The sequence below is a fragment of the Apteryx mantelli genome, chromosome 13, assembly GCF_036417845.1.
Source record: "Apteryx mantelli isolate bAptMan1 chromosome 13, bAptMan1.hap1, whole genome shotgun sequence".
NCBI lineage: Eukaryota > Metazoa > Chordata > Aves > Apterygiformes > Apterygidae > Apteryx > Apteryx mantelli.
Genome location: NC_089990.1, coordinates 19,058,976 through 19,076,824, shown reverse-complemented (window position 1 = coordinate 19,076,824; position 17,849 = coordinate 19,058,976). Strand labels below are relative to the sequence as shown.

At 40.0% G+C, this 17,849-nt stretch overlaps 1 protein-coding gene across 2 annotated transcripts in view; it reads right to left on the bottom strand.

Annotated features, from left to right (window-relative positions):
- GRIA3 (glutamate ionotropic receptor AMPA type subunit 3) overlaps positions 1 to 17,849 on the bottom strand; it is a 154,790-nt gene that overhangs the window by 81,323 nt on the left and 55,618 nt on the right. For both annotated transcript variants that reach the window (XM_067304266.1, XM_067304264.1), the window contains exon 4: positions 5,165 to 5,352. In XM_067304266.1, coding sequence (XP_067160367.1) covers positions 5,165 to 5,352 — 188 coding nt within the window. The remainder of the gene's footprint in view (positions 1 to 5,164; positions 5,353 to 17,849) is intronic.

The following is a 17,849-nucleotide window of genomic DNA, read 5'->3' as shown; positions in this document are numbered from 1 at the left end:
CCGTGGAGCTCAGCGGGGCTCCCTGCTTCGGCTGTGCTCGGAGCAGCGCAGCAGCCTCAGGGGACACGGGGGCAGCGGGGTTCCTAAGGGAAGCAGAAGCTGAAGCTACCCACAGCTCTGCTCCTCCTTCAAGCTTCCCACTGTGTCTATAGGCTGCTATTATACTAATAATTTCTAAAGAGAATACAGGCAAACCCACACAGGACTATCTGTTTATAATGAAAAACACACAAAACAGGAAGCATACACGAAAGCAGCGCTGATTCTTTGCTTACATTTTTCCGTGTTGGTTTTTTAATGAATGTTGTGGGCAACCAAATGCTGCAGTTTTGTCTTTGTTCTCATGAAACCCCAAACCTGAAAGCTGCTGTGCAGTGAGCACACTTCCCTGAAATCTGAACAGCTCCGCAGAGGGATGCAGCTGTGGCTGCACTGAAACGCTACAGAGTATCTTCTTAACCTCAAAATTTCAGATTCAAAGGTCAAGTCACAGACAGCATTTGCACCGAACAGAGTTCAGTCAGTCAGATCAACTTTCTTAATCCTATGGATGCTTTACTTGAAGATTTTTTTTAGCAATTTGACTGTCATTTTAAAATTTTGGGGACTGCATTCTCTACTACAGTATTACTTCTGCTTTGTGAGATGCCTCCATATAAAGATTGTCTTGGAGCCTAACCTTTATGATGACGTTTAGAGATAGTGTCCTATTGATAAAAGCATACAGACTCTGGAATAAACAGGTCTTTTGTAAAGTTTCACTGTTTTGATCCTGAATGGAGTTTCTTCCTCCTTATTTTCCCTTAGGAGATTTACTTCTAAATGGACACAAAGTCACTCTAGTCTGAAACACAGCTTGTTATTTTGGGAATAAGAAAAACATATTTCTGAACTCAAAAACATGTCTCTAAATGCACAGCTGAATAGGCTAAAGCCTACTGTTAGTTCTCAGAACAAAATGTTTCTCTGTTTATGAGAACAAAATAACTTTATATCTATCTGTGAAGGAATATTGGAATATTTTAGCATCAAGGGACAAGAAGTGTGGGGAGCTTATGAATTTTGCATGAGATAAGTGTTGCTATCTGCATGCTTGAGAGGCCACTAGATGATTAAACTGGATACAGTTTTGCTGTGCAAGGAGGGATATAGATCCACATGCTCAATGGTTATAGAGCTATAGGGCAAGCGAAGAAACAGATGGTGACTAAGAGAATGACTATTAATTTTCCTGCTTCCCCTCACTCTGCAGTTGATGGGACAGGACCAGAGGTGATTTGAGCAGGGTGTCCACCTTTAGGACACAATGTGGGACCAGTCACAGGCTTTTCTAGGTGGGGAATGAAAGCAGATGTGCTGCAGAGTGAAACATGGCACAGAACAGGTTGCTCAGGAAGAACAGGAGTTGGAGAATTCAGCTGGGACGTCCTCTTTCCCCTGCATTATGTTTATATACCAGGGAGACATGAGAGAGAGATCCTTTCCTAGGTACTAGCCAGCCCTGAGAAGAGACATGTGACAGAGAGCAGCATATGTCCCTATGTTTTGGAAACATAGGGACATACAGATGTGCCAGATGCTAAAGGCATAAGGAATATTCAAGGTCACTGTCTCACATACCCATATACTGCTGGAGGAAGGTACAGAATATTCCAGCGGGACCTGAAGCCCCTGAAGAAAATCCTCAGATGGGTAATTGACTTTGGATTAGCCTACACTTTTGCAAGCGAGGTATATCCTGGTTCAAGTTGGTTTAAAAAGGCATCAAAGGAAGAGAACTGCACTCACTGACCAACCTGAAGCAGGAGAAGAGGTCACTCTTATTTAACCCAAGCACTAACACAAATCCATGATATGTGGTTGCTGGAGCACAGGACTGACAAGCTTGCAGAATGGCCTGGCCAAGAGCCCAAAGGTCTGATAGCAAACTCAGCACGTGCGTAGACTGTTTATTGGTTTACAGGATGCTTCTTTCTGCTGTGATTTTTGTTCTCAAGTAAGTTCTATTTAAGCTTCTGAAGTCCAGGGTCAGTGGCAAATACTGCTGTGGTCCCCGAGGGAATGAAAGGGCAGGTGCCAGCACATCCCCACAGTGATCACAGCGGCACCTGCTTGGAGGGAGACACTGCTCCCAGAGGGAGACACCTGCCTCGTGCCCTGGAGGGGGCCAAGGAAGGGAGAGGGATGGCGAGGGGCTGGGGCCCCCACGGGGCAGCCCACACCAGCCCTCGGCTGGGACAGCTTGCCCACTGGGGCACTGCCGTAACGGGCAGAGTCGTGGCTTCCCCTGCTGGGGAAAAGCTCTTCAAAGCTACCTGTGTGCTGCTAAGGCGCTCAGATGTCATGGCCTCTAAGCTGAGCAGACTTTCTAGACTCCATATACTCCACACAAAGCACCAATTTGACTTTCTAAACCGCAAAATATCCACTGGATTTGAAATATGCAAATCAGAGTTATCTTTCCCCTTGATGGGACGCTATCTGCGAACACAGTTGGCTATAAAGAAGACAACTCACCACTCCCTGGAGTAAACCAGCTGGACAGTTTTAAGCACTGCACACGCTTGTGAGATTTTTTTTTTAACCATCCTATGACAAGGTAAGAGGTAAGCAGAGGAGATGGAAGGAAAAGCCTAAAACCAATAATTGTTCAGCTTTTCAGCTTTCAACCATTATAGACTTTCCCTGCAAAAACTGATGTTATTGCTCAAGTCTCGGATTAAAAAAAACAATTCTCTGGAGGCTGCTGCCAGAAGATATTTTTATCATAAGAGCCACCAAATTGGGATGTGCTTGGGCAATTCTTTGTCAAGTGGAACGGTCCCAGTGAAATCAATGGGACAATACTCAAGGAAAAGTGCTGCATAGCCAGACTCGTCTTGTTAGACTGTGCTTTTTAAGACACGATTAGGACCAGAATATTTCTCTCAGAAGGTGCATGCTTGGTTTGCTTTACTTATCTAGCTTGTTTTATTTCATAAAAAAAAAATCCTGAATCCATTTTTGATATTGCAAATTCAAACAATTTTGCTTATGAGTAGCCCCAATGAAATTAAGTAGAAATTGTCACATTGTATCCATGGATCAACATATATGACATAGTATATATGTGTGAAAATGCCTGCAGGATTTGGTTGCAAAACAATGAATTGACAGTATTTAACTTAACTGCTAAAACTGATTGATATAGTCCTAAAATCCAGGCACAAAAAAATTTAAAGATCATTTAGATATATTTGAGATAATTTAGGATAGGGATTATTGCACAATTTCATGGAAATAAAGTTCAAAAGATTGACAATGCACATAACAGAAAAAGACTCATTTAACAGTACAGAGATGGGCTATTTACAAACTGATGACTTGAGGAAAGCTCTACCATAAGTTTGGGGAAACTTGGAGACCCCAGTAACAAATCTTTAGTTACATGGATGCTAACCACACTGATAGAAAGCTGAATCAAACATTTAATAAAATTATAATCTCACAAGATTTGAATTTAGAGTGGCTGCAGAAGAAAAGGGATTGCCAGGGTTTTTTTTACTATATGGTTTGGGTAGCACATGGCTCTCATTTTAGTCACTGGAATGGTTCGGTATTCTTTTCTCTCACTTGCACAATATGAGAGAGAGAGAGAAAAAAGAGAATAAAAAGAAAATCAAATTAGAAAGCTCAAACAAAAGGCCCATTCCCAGCTGAGAGCGGGCCCAGAGCACACGTGCGTATGTTACGCATGCACCCAAGTTACAGCTTGGCTCATGAGTGGTCTCCTGCACCATTTTCATGGTGCTCACCATATTGACTAAAAATTACAGTGGAAAATGCTACAGTACATATTAGCATTACTACCATACTAGGTGTCAGAGTTAAGGACCAGTGCCTGCTTGTGCTATGCTCTTTTGAAACAAGCACCTTTCCTCCCTGTTGCTCTTTGTCACCGGGACCTAAGGGACCTGACTGAGATGCAGAGACTCAGTCCCCACAGAGCGGCCCTCAGAGATACACCTCAAGGCTTGACTGGAACGGAATATTCTCTGAATAAACTCTGTGAATATACCTTTTGCAGTTCCCAGAGCTTGCTTACGGCAGTGAGGTCAACTGGCTACCAGCTGACAATACAACATTTCTAAAGGATATGCTAATGCTTCATGAAATGTAAATGTTACTTTTCAACTATTCCATAGTACAAAGCCACAGTTATATTTATGAAGTAGCAAAAATCAGAGAGTTTTTCAGTCTTAAGTGAATTCCCACATTCCCAATAAACAAGCTGCGTGGCTTTGGTTCCATACCAACAGCGGCTTGGCTGGGAGGCACAGGCAGCAGGGAGCTCCCTATCTGCTGCTACATCCCTTCAAGCACATTCCACAGCACTGACAGCGATTCAGGCTGCTACTCAGTGGGACACACACGTGGCCCCACTGAGCCATTATCAGCTTTATGGAAGCTAGTAGACCCATGGCTCCTACTACAGCCTGATCCCTGTATGCACAACAGCTCAGTCTGACACTCTGGGGAGCACTTGGGTTGGCCAGGGGATATGGCCCTTCTCCTGGGGCAAAGCACACACCAAGAAGGCTGTGCAATGGCAAAAGTCACCCATCTCTCATTCCCCACAGTGAAGGTGTTCACACTCTATCACTCAGAACTGAAGTCTGTCCACAGCATCAATGTGCAAATTTATCTGTCCAAAAGTGCTAATGAACAGTTTGGACTATCAGCTGAATTTACCATTAACAATATATCCATTTGGGTCAGTTCTCTTTTAACATGATTCAGTATTCCTTTGCTGGCTTTTTATTTTTTGTTTCATGCTCCATATTAACAAACTGCAGTCCCTACAATCCAACAACAAAGTTCAGTCCCTTGCAAACCCTGTGAGTAGCTCTGATGCCAGTAATGTTGCTCTGGCAGCTCAGGTTTTAGGATCTAAACCTACTTAAAAATAATTCTTCATTAATGTTTGGAACAAAAATATTGCTGAGACATTTCCTGGTAGGTTACATGTAAAAGCCGCCACCAGGTATGAGCATCATTCAGGAATGTTAATTTTACTAGGTGACTGGCCAGTTGTCGGGGCTCATATTTTAATTACATTCCAGAAATGGACAGTTCCAAAAACATTAACGAAGTCTGTCACTGTCCTGAAAATTAAAAAACATACCTGTTCCAAAATGGTGTTTATTCTTTCTACTTCACAGTCGATTAAATATCTTTTTTCTTGTCGCCTGTCCATCTCCTCTATGATTCTTCTGAACTCCTGAACATCCTTTATGCTTCCTACAGATCTGGCTGTCACTTGCCAGTTGTTCTGCACTGCTGCTTCCATAATCGCCTGAAGAATGGAAAATCCTGTAGGGGGAAGAGACAATGTAACCATTTAAAAACAAAACAAAAATAAAAACTATTTTGAATGTTTGACAAGGACTTCACAAAAAATTACATCATCTAAAGGAATACAAATTAGCTAATAACTTGCAATTGCTTCATTACTTGAGAAGGCAACAGCGTAGGGACCAGTTTCTTATTTCTGCTATGTCGCTGCTAAACTCACTGACGTCAGCAGAATTGTTTGGCAGTATATTACTGTGAGGCAGATCAGAATCTGTCCAATATATCATATTATGACCCTCTCAGGGATGTTTATGTTTCTGCTGTGGTCCATGCCAGCTGAGAATAGGAGCTTGCAGCCATTACGTGGGCAAAAGTCCGTAAGTTTGAAGAGCTGGACAGAAGGGGCAATTTGCCTGTGCAGACTGCAGTAATGGGTCATTAACTGGCAAAGATCCAAGCCTGCATACAAGAATGCCAATTAAGTCATTGTACTGGCTATTGGAGCCATGAACCACAGGAGAATATTTTACTGATATTCACTTTGATTTCAAGAAATGTTTTTAAATCTGGAGCGTAGCAGCATTAACTACACTTTCAATGCTAACATTAAGGTAATACCAACTCATTTAGCAGCTTCAACAGAGCAGAGAAGCAGCATGGACTGAACAGAGGCTGCTCAGTGGGACATTTATGCTAGCAAACAGCACTGCACTCCTGGTGAACAACTGTGCCGGGGCTGCAGACTGAACTCAAGCAAAGTGCCTAAGTCAAGGCTGGTAGCACTGGGAATGGTAATCTTAAAGGCAAGCTATGTAGGAGTCAGACATTGATTTGCATCCATTTCTTACAGTATTTAGCTGGAAATTTGGTGAACTACCTGTCTTGATTCAGAAAATTCACATTTTTGCATAGTCGTAATTGTTTCCAATCCGGAAGGATGCCATTCAAACACCGAGTCCATCGCCCTCGGGCACACAGAGTAGTTTCCAGTGGAGTTTCTTTGTACAGAAACTTCCACGTGAGCTATGTTTCTGTCCAGATAATTTGCCAAATTTTCAGTCCAATCATTTAGTCGCACTGTGGCCTTTCTTATCCACAGCCAAACTTGAGAAGCTCAGATGTTTTTACATACACAAACACGTGCATAAACACACGTGGTCAACAGATCAAATTATTTATTTGTGTTCTGTGTTTACCAGTACCCTGTGCTTCTGAACCTGAAAAGACTTTGAGCTATGCAGGAACAAAATATTCACTGTTTTGAATTACACCAACAGCTATTCTCAATTCAGATGTCATTCTAGGAGTACCCTGATAACAAAGACCTTGGGCTGGAGTCTGATCTCCCTTACCCTGCTGTAACTCTGCAGTGACTCTGTGAAGCCAGTGGAGTTACTGTCCATCACTACTGATACAAACAAGGAAAGAGAGAGACTTCCCCATTGCTAGATTGCAGTTAGACTATTATAATTTACCACGTGGCTTCCCTAACTTTCACTGAAAAGCCCTCACTTTCTCTACACAGCCTCCTTGATTTTCCTTGTACGACTGCACTTTACTATCCTATGAAAGGTGGTAACAATTAATATGTACCATGGTTAGGAATTCTTTCTGGCACCTTCTTTCCCCGGAGACTACTGAAAGGGAGGCATTTACATATGTATAGTACAATGAACTCAGTCTTTCTTAACATCATATTTTACAAAAATGGCTGTGATGTCAGTGACAGTATTATGATTCCGTTACACGCAGGAGGAAGATCTAAGGCTAAGATATTTGGTCAGCTACAAATGAAGAATTATGATGTGGGAACATAAATAGCATTAATGGAGATTTACAAATGCTTTGTATATAAATATGTGCTTTTTAAAAAATGCGATTTCACTAAGCAAAGAATATTTACAACTTTGTTTCATCATTCTTACAGTGTGTAAGTATGAATTTTGAGTTTGCTCTAAACAACAGAAAACAGTCCGTAAGTATATTTTTTCACTCAAAATTGAACAAAATGGTTCCACAGATTAGAAAAAACAAGACACCTTTAAAAATCTATAGCTCTATTATCTGTTAGTAACATATACAAAACTTACAAAATGTCTCAAGGAAATAAGTGAACATGAATATGCTGGAGAGCAGATGCCATCGCTTGACTGCCAGGCATCCTGGTTTCAGTTAAAATTCTTTTAGCAGAGCTTGTTTTGTCAAATTTTAAATATCTTACAAAAAAGCTGGGCAATTTTCCTAATTCTGTGCAATTGCATGTTTGTGTATGTGGGGAGGTGTTTTTGCATGCACGTGTATTAGTCAGCAGTTACCATTTCAAGAAAGGGAAGAGCAAGGTTACTCAACAGCCTTTCTCCTATCCACAAAAACAGGATCACATCAGTCTCAGCATGAAAAACTTCCAGGGCTTCCTCATCATTTCTGTCTTCTCTACCTCCAGTTTCTCCTTGTCATACTGAATCTTTACAGTCACAGTTGCTTTTATCCTTGTCATTTCTTGAAATCCTCCCTACGGTTACTGTCTGTGCTGTGTCAGCCGTCCTCTTTGGGGCCTTCTTTCTCTCCCTTCCTCACTGGGAAAAGCCCCATTTGCCCCTCCTGCGATGACTTGCCAGGCTAGTCCACTAACAACCTTTACGAACCCCATTCCCCTTGCTTTACTAAAGCACCACTCAACGCTCATGCTTTCAGGGAGGCAGCACAGTCGTGTCTTTGCAAACACGTGTTCGCTGTTCCCGACCTCTGATATCTCTCCATGCCTCTTGTCTTCAGCACCACTTACTACATTGTTACCTATTATGGAATATTTATAAAAACAACATGTTCCAGGCTTCAGCTGTACTTTACCGTTAAGAGTGCTGTTACATAAGCAATACAATCGTTTAAATAAAAGCATCATTTTATCTTTAAATGTGAGCTTTTCTTCTTCTTAGCATAACAACGCAAACCATGACAATTCTGCAGTTCTGTTAGGGTAGTAAATGGGAAATTATATTCCCTATTTTGTGCATGTCAGTGACCAGACCTGTGTACTGAGCTTTTCCATTTTGTACCCTCCACTGAATACATTGTGTGAATGTGTTACAAGAGCTGCTGGTCCCTGAGCGCCCTGGAGATGCTGAACTCTCGTGGGCACCTCTGGTCTCACCCACCCAAAAGGAAACTAGCCAGCCGCTGCAATTATCTCCATTTCGTAGTTCTTCTGTGGTCTGCATCGGATCTATCCCAAAAGGTTAAAGGACTGATAATTCACCACAGGTCTGTGAACGAGCCATTCAGGAAAGGCTTTCATTGATATTGTTGCTAGTTTATACTACTTCAAATGTTTCAAGTAAGAGCTAAGCAAAGCTGGAAAGCATCAGATGAGGCAAGAAAAACATTTTCCTTCTAGCTGATGACAGCAAGGAGATAATCTCAAAACAGGTTCATCATACCATTGCTAAAATTCAGAGGCTGTATATAGAGTATATATACATATATATATATAGTATATATATAAACAACCGGAAAATTCATTCAGAATCCAACCTGATCTTTTGAGCCCTTTTTCTCAGACACACCTGGGATGTGAGAAAGGAGCAGGATAGAAGCCATATGCATTTTTCTGGAAATACAGTTACGGATGCTAGCTCTTCTGATGGCACCACATCCCTTCACTGCACTATGTTATTAACATGTCGGCATTGCTGATTCACAGATACATCTGGTTGCATGATGGGGATGTCCATACTCGTCAGGTCACATAACAGACCCAGATTACATTTTGGTCCCTTCTGGTCACCTCCTGGGGAGGGGATGCACCTGTGGTCTTTGAATGCAATCACACAAGTCAATCTGACTTGCACCTACTAAGAGCTTAGACAATGCTAGGCTTAATATTCAGACGTATCAATGTATGGCTCATACTTAAAATATTGATGATTTAAAAAACCTAACCCTCATCTAAACAGCCTATAATATGACTGGGCTGCAGGCAACTGTACTAATAAAACTAGAACAGAACAAGTGCCTAGTTTACTATTTGGTAAACAAAAGCAAGCATTTTGAATTTTGTTGACTGAAGCTTGCAAAGAGGGGAAATATTTACTGTAAGTTTCCCTCAAAACAAGGAAAATACTATTTGTTATTATAGCTATCTCTGTATTTTAAACAATCCAGACAGAACTACATCCCAGGCAGTTCTCACTGCAGCCAGACTCAGCCACAAATACACCCAGTATCTTCACACTTCTGACAGGGAAGCAAAGCCTGCATCTTAATCTTTCAGATCATTCCTTTGAAACAGGCATGTCTCAACTGACACTACTAACACAGGTGAAGAGGACATTTCACTCATTTTCATCTGTCTATGAAAACTCACGAGACTTTTCCCACATCCCTGTAAGCAAAAATTGTCCATCTGAGCAGCTTGCTCAGCCAGACAAAATTCTACTTACTACATCACTGAAATTATTCTTGTTCAAATAGCAGCAATCATTAATGTGTCATGAGTAGTGACTACACTGGAACATCTGTAGCATCACATGAGAGTCCTTGGAACTGGCACTGAAGAACTTACTGAGAAAAAATTACCACCAGTGTAAATCACTCCTTTTCTGAATGTTCCAGATAAGAGTTCAGATCCTTGAACTAGAAATGAAAGAGTATTTGCTTGCAGTCCTTCTTTCTTTTGCCTTGCCAAGTACCAGAGATCTTTAAGGGGTCTATTTTCCTGGAATGCAGCATGTTTGTGCCAGCTGAATGGACATCAGTGCTGATCTGAATACTTGTGTTTTGAACCATGCACCCGTGACATGATCCGAATAACTAAGATGTGGGATTGAGAGTCAACTTCAGGCATTTAAGAGTAGGGTCATGACTGACAAGGGCACAATGAACCCAGCAGAGAGGAGGCCATCAAAGCAAATGCTTCCCCATGCGAAATACAAATTCTATGATGCCAGCTTACACTTTGAGCCTACCAGGGGTCCATAAATTGAGATACAGTTGGATATTCTCTGTGCTTGGGACTGAACCCAGCACTAATTTAAGAGCAAACAGATAAAAGGATTCATCTAAGCATGTTAGGTGTGAGTAAAAAAAAACAATCAACCAATCCAAAACGCTACCTATCATTCAAAATCCAAACATGTCAGTCAGGCAAGTATGCTTTGCATAACAACCTGTCTCTGCTTAGTAATTTTATAGTTGGGGAGCAAGCAAGGAACAAGCTGCTAAATTAGTCACCGGTAAAAGATGCAGCAAATGACTAGTACCCTGGAGTGCTCTTTTAGTCTAATACAATTAAGTTCAAATTATTAAATAAAAAGCAGAATACTTGCATTCCATCCACTTTTGACCTATCTGGTAACCTGCATGTGAAGTGTTACTCTCTGCTATTCTGGTAGCAGACAACCTTCTAGACCAAGTAGCAAACACATTCTAACATTTTTTTCTTCTGCTTTCTCTATTCAGTAAACCTTTAGTCTCCCCTGTACATATATTACTGCAACCTGTCTACACAAACAGATATGTCAGCTTGGTTGTGTGAATGTGAACTTGCCTAGCTCTAAAGGAGAATTTACAGGAACCATCTGGTCTGCATTTGTTCAGGATGGGATATAGCTAAACATGCAGGAATTCAGATCTGCTGAATCTGAGTAAAAGATTTTTAAGTGACTGTTTCTGAATGCAGTTCACCTTGATCTGTTCTTTCACTACAACCTTGCATCTAATTTGCCCCTTCATTTTACTGAAGTTTTAGTTCAGTGCAACTTCAGTGCTTTGAATGAAGCTGTGCCAGTGTAAAATGAGAGTAATGTAGTAAGGGACCAAGGAGTACAATAATCAAGGGAAGACATAAAGATGCCACCAGCAATGCTGTCACTTCTGTAAGGGGACTTTTACACACGACTTTCACAGTAATGTGGGAAGGCCTCTTGGAAAATGACAGATAGGTATACCTCAAAACAATAATACAATCCAAAGCTTACGGAAAGGGCTGAACTCTAGTTCTAGCTTTGCTGTGCAGATCTTAATTTAAATGTTTCCAAAGGAATATTAATATTTGGGTGATTATAGATTTCTAGATGTAGAAGGGGAACAGAACAGATGAGATGGGAACTCTCTGAAGGAAAACATAATAGGTAAACATTGAGGCAGAGAAGACAGAAGAGCTAGCTCAGGAAATCAGAGGAAGGAATAATATTTTGAAAAGTGGCAGAAGGTGAAGAGAATTGTGTTGCCCAGTGGGCCTGGGCTGTAGGATTCAGTAAGCTGACAGAGGCAACAGGGAGGGTTCCTGAGATCTGGAGGACATGGGCCTAGGGGTAATGGAAGAGAGCCTTCCTAAAAGGAAAACATTTTTACATGCAAACTGCAAAATGGTAAAGCTACTTCAGCATTAAAAACAATTAACTTTTGAACTAAATAAAAATAATTAATCTGTTTAAATACAGAGAAACTTCATTCATCAAGCTCTACAGTGAGTCCAGGGCTTTGTCCCTCTCCAGCATAAATAGAAGACCTGAAAGCCTAATGCTATGCAGTAAGCACAGTGCTAGCGCTGTCACAGAGTGGGATGCAGACCCTGGAGATCAAGTCCAATGACATTCCTTCCTGACATCAATTTCACTGCCCTGAATTACACAGCAAGGCCACACTTGGAACACCACCAGCAAATTCAGAATAACCCATTTGTTAAGTACAGTCCCACAGTCTTACTGGTCTCAGGAAACTAATGCCATAGCCTTAGTACAATACCTTAGCCCTGTCTAGAGGCAGCCTTCCGTAGTGGCTTCATTCACTTCTGTTCACCTTCATGCACTTCTATCAGTTGATCACACTGTTTTGGAGCCTGAATTACTGCCTCTGGTAGGGAGCAAGCTAGACTGTATCCACATCATGCTCTGCTGCCTGCAAGAGACCAGCCTTCAGCTGAAACGCCTTCAAATGGTATAATCAGATAGAAGTTTCTTTGAGTAGGAAAGAAGAAATCAAGATAGATGAATATATTACTAAAGACTCTCTTCAGACCACCAGGGTTGCATTCTTTCATTAGTCCGGTCCACTGGCTATTGAAGAAACCAGGTCTGCTCACCCTGGATTGAAAACATTTCAGTCACTCATAACCCTCTTAATCTCAGATGCCACCAAAGTTGGCCTAAGTGAGATGCTTTAGCCTTAATCTATCCTTAATTTCAGGCACTTTTGGAGGAAAGTCACAAACGTTCTCTTCTTGTTGAGAAAGAGAGACACTGTGTGTGAGTTGTGTCATTTTTCTGTGCTTGTAACATGCACATAAATCAACAGAAGAAAATACAGACATGAAATTGTATAAGGCAGCATCCTGTGGGTATCATTCACAACCCTTACCTGCAACAGAGAAACTGAAAGAGAACAAAATCCCAATGTGTTGACTAGCACTCAACTGATGAGGCTAATTACTGGATGTTAAAAATACATATCTAATTGTGTTTACATATTTATCTCAGTAAAAAGATTCTAATTAGGAATCACAGAGCTAGTAATTATCAGGCTGGATAAGAAAACCTAACTTGCCTGCAAGACAACTGATACATTCTAGGAGAAGCCAGTTCTCAAAGGCAAAGCTTACAAAAAACCACAGTCAGATCATGTGCGAATGTGGTAGAGACATGGTGAATCCAACTTCTCTTTTGGTGACCAGAGTGACTATCAAAGGGGTATGTTTGGCTTACTGTATCACTTGGAGAAAAATGGAAAATGAAGAGCCACGCTGCACAGAACGCAAGAAGCATGTGACCTGCAGTGTGCAGTTCGGTAACGGAGCCAAGCTGTTTAACTACCTCTTCAAAGCTTGGCTGGGCCTGGTCCTTGTCCGAGTGAGGTGGCACAATGAAAGCTGCTCATATATATAATGCTAAACCTGGCCTTCCTATTGGCATGAATCTGGCTATATGGATTTCCTTCCTCTCTTCAATTAGCTTGCAGAGCTCCTGACATATCAGTGCCTTGATGACATATTTTAGCCAAGTTTCATTATTTCAGAAGTACATCATACGTGGGCCTGGATCTCACACAACTGAACAGAGTGATCTACGCTTAACACAAAGCAGTGTACTTCCTATGACAGGTTTTTGCATCATTCAGTTTTTAGAAATTTCTTATAAAAACATTAATTCTCTTAACAACACTTAGCACTTAAATAATACCCAAAGCACTGCAAATTAACAGATGTATTGTCAGCATTCCCATGTGAGATAGGAAAAAATAAAATGGACATAGAATCAAGAAATGAGTTGTCCTATCCCATACAGATAATTAGTAATAGGGCCAATATTTGAATTCAGAATCTCCTGATTCATATATCTAGATTAATTTTTTATTTCAAGCTGTATTACAGTTGAACATACACTTTTTAAGATTCTTATGCTGCCTGTAACACATTAGCCACTGAAATTATACAGTAAAAATACCAGTATGTTATCTCAGAAAACATTTTCCTGGTAATCTTATTTGCTAGAGTAAATTCAATAGCTACCTAGCACCCAATCAACTGAGACACAGATGGAAAGTGTTCTGTATTATTCTAGGTGAAATTGCACAATTGTGGTACAATTACAAACAGAGTTAAAAAGGAAATTATTGTGTGTAATTATCATCTGAAAAAGGAAATAAAAATGAATACTTTCCTAAGCTTATTTAACTTTTCTTTAGCCAAAGAAACATGCTAGTGTATTTATTCTGACATAACAGATGTCTCTGGAATAGGGAAACTTATCCACTTAACAACTGCAGAGCATATTTGCAACAGCTAAAACTTGGCCTCACATATCATTGCTTTCATCTGAGAAGCTAAAAATATAATTTTAAAGTATGCTGCAAACTTAAAATTATTGATAACACAAGTTAATTTTTTGCTGTGATATACACTGGGTATTTAGCATGAGCACACAAGACTACTGCTGACAGCTTTCTCCTAAAAACATGTCTAGAAACTGCTGAGTCTAAAAAATGATAAATATTATTCCTTTGAAGAAACAATCAGGAGATTATGGTAATCAGGCTATGAACTGAAATACATATTCATCACAAATAAAAGCTGGGATCACCTTAAATAAATGCCTTGCAAAAAGATTATGCAGTTGGATTGTCCTCAAACATAGTAAAATTATTCTTTCAATCTGACCTTCAGTCAATCATATTAGAAAAATATTTATTCCTCTCCCTAACCTTTATCTAAACTTTCTGTTTCTCAAACTACCTGAGCAAACAAATCTTCTGCCTCTGAGAATTTTCATTAACAGATGTTATCAGCCTTTCAAAGTCTCTCTTCATCAACATCTCACCCTTTGGTATCTGCATTTTAATTGCCCTTGCAGCTGGAATATGTCTCATGTCTCAACCTGTAAGTTAATTTCCTTTTATTTATTCTGAACACTAAAAAAATGTAGCAATCAAAGGGTGAGTGCTGATTTTAAAAATATTCTGAAATTTAAATGAGTTTTTATGATAATATAGATGATAATTTATGGATTCATACTCACAGCCTGCATGCGCGTTTCTTTGCAATCACTCACTTCGCAATTTCTGCCTTTTTTGCCAATGGGTAGCAATGAGGAACTTGTATATAGCACAATTACCTAATTTTTTTTCAGTACTAGCATTTCTCTCCATACCAACAATGTATCCATTAATGACAGGGTCTCATATTAATTCAAAATAGGTCTATACACCTTCTAGACTACCTGGCAATACAGATTTGATCTGAATTGGGCTCGAACATACAGGTATACTTCCTCTGCACTGACCAGGGCACAGGATATTTCATTTAATTTGCTTTATACTGATGCTTGCTTTAGTGCGGCCACAGGATGACAGTTTACCAAGTTAGCAGAGAATTAGCATGACACTGATAGACAACACCCCACCTGGCATAAAGCTAGGGGGTAGCAAGTTACCCTTTCAAAACACTTAACATATGAGGTGGCAGAATGAGCATGGACTAGTTCAGTGCTCCGTATCAGTGGCCTAACACCATTACTTCTTGCACCGTTGTGTTATGCATGTCAGGGAAAAGATCAGGTTTATTCTGCAGGGTGCTGACATACAGTGGGCTCAGATAACCTACAGAGCAGGAACTACGAATTGCCAGTAAGGAAATTCCTTGGTCTTTACCTGCTTTTGAAGAATGCCAGTAGAAGGGCAATCTTGTTTTTAATATTAAATTTTATGGTCCTATTTGAATATTAGAGATCTGTTTCATTACATCAAAAATCACTATGAATTTTAGCATTAGCCATCCCTTCCCTTCTAACACTCAAATTATTTTTTGTCTGCTGATTTGTATTTTGCAACTCCTAAACACAAGGATTGCAGCCAGTAACCTTAGATGGGGAAAAAATCCTGGACTTCATCCTGGAAGTATGAACACACAGGTGGATCCACAGTCAGCTGCTGAATATGCTATTCCTGATGTAGCTCAAGGAGGCAGCTTAGATGAAATATTAGGCTGGACTGTATGGAAATGTGTGAACACTTAACCTTCAATATTCACTAAGTGGAGACAGGGATGTGATTCAAAAGTGTAGCTTTGGCTTCATTTTTCCAAGTTTGGAAGTGCTCATTGGGGAAAGGATGGAGAGGGAGAACATTGTTGGAGCTCATGCCACACATTAGCAAGGGTCTGGCTTCAGCTCCAGACCTCTCCACAGCATTCAAGATTGTCCGTGACTACAGCACTCCTCTTTCTGCAACACAGATTGGTTTTTTTTTTCTGTGCTTCCATCCCATTCATTTTTATGCTCCACAAATGGAATTTGTACAGGAAAGCATAATGTAATTCTGGTCTATCAAAAAAATAATGGCAACATTATCTAGACGTGGGTAGAGTTTGTCTAATATACTACTGTCATAACTGATGGCTTAGAAATACCAGTATGATGGGCTTCATAGAGAAACAGAACTCAGGGGATAACAAGTAAAACTTCCAAGGCAATTTCATCAAATGCTCAACCTCATCCTACCTGACCACCTCGGACAAAAACTGGTCCTGCATATAAACTGTCCGTTGATAAAGAGGCATATACACTCAAAATTCTTCCCCAAATTAGCATACAGAAAATGTACACTGCTGCATCACCGTGAATATGGAACCATTAAAATGTTAGGGGTTTTTTCAAGAACAAATGGTTACTAGATCTTAGTTAATTGCTATTGAAAACCTAAAAATGTATTTCTTTAACTACATATTATCAATAAAGTTTCAAAGAGAAAAACTTGTTCTTGCACATGCACATGGTAAGAGAGTATGTTTTATGATCTAAAAATGGTAATAACTAGGATACAACAACTAATACTTTTGCCTATGATCTTCTCAGAAATGGGCTCACTTCACAGTGCAGCATAGGTAAAATTTTCACAGGTATGTTTCTTTCATTTTCAAAAGCGACTTGGGTAGCATGCTAAGACGACATTTTCAGAGGCAGTTAAGATGCAGATGGTGAAGTATCTCAGCAGGTGAGGTACCTGCACTCCCTTGATTTAAAAGGCAGACAGGCATATATTTCATTGAGGTGCTTTTGACAATGCCACTATGTGTATTTTGAAACCCTAAATACCTCTGAAATACCCGTCCTTTGGAAATCACTTATGAAAATAGGATATGTGCTCTGTGGCCTGCTTAGAAAGTGGCACAGAATTCTCTGCAGAATACATTACTAATTAGTTACTTTATTGCAACACATTCAACAAGTGCACACAGCAGGACCGCCTGACTCAATGGGATGTATACATACCTGAGCAGGATCATAAATTATTACCTTGGAAAAAACCAGGGAGTTAGAAATTTCCCCTCCAAGGTTGCAGAGTGGGGAAAATATAAAAAGAAGGCATTACATCTAAGCTGAAAGCTCCTTATTTTCAGAGTTTTAAACTAAATTTCAGAGTTTTTAAACTAAAAACTCAATACTCCCATTACTTTAGACTTTGCACCCAATTACTCTGCCAAGTGTTTACTCTTATTCCAAGTGTTTATATGCTATTTGAATATTCAATTCAATATTCAGTGAAACAAAAGAACTCTTCTATTCCATTTGTTCTGATATTATACTGATGCATGACTACCCTTCCATGACTCTAAAGCACCACAAATCTAATTGCATGGTTAACAAACTATGATGATAAAATATGCAAAAGTTTGGTATTATCTAATCTGAAGGAGCAACTACAGTGAACTGTGCACAGAGCTAGAAGCACAAGCACTGATAATTCTTGTCATCCAATTTAGCATTACTATAGCCTTTAAGGAAGAGTTTTGCATTGAAGAAATGAGGTCCCTGGTATATAGAATGGGAAGGTTTTAAGTGTTCTGCTCAAAGGAACACTTTAAAACAGAAGGTAATCCTTCCACTACTACCTTCCTTCAGTAGACCGGCACTTGTTTGAAGTTTAGTCTTACTTTTTCCCAGGTAAATTATGTAAGACTTCTCTATTTTAACACTTTTTGCCTCTATAGCAATTATTTCTGCACAGGTATGAAAGGCAAAGGAAAA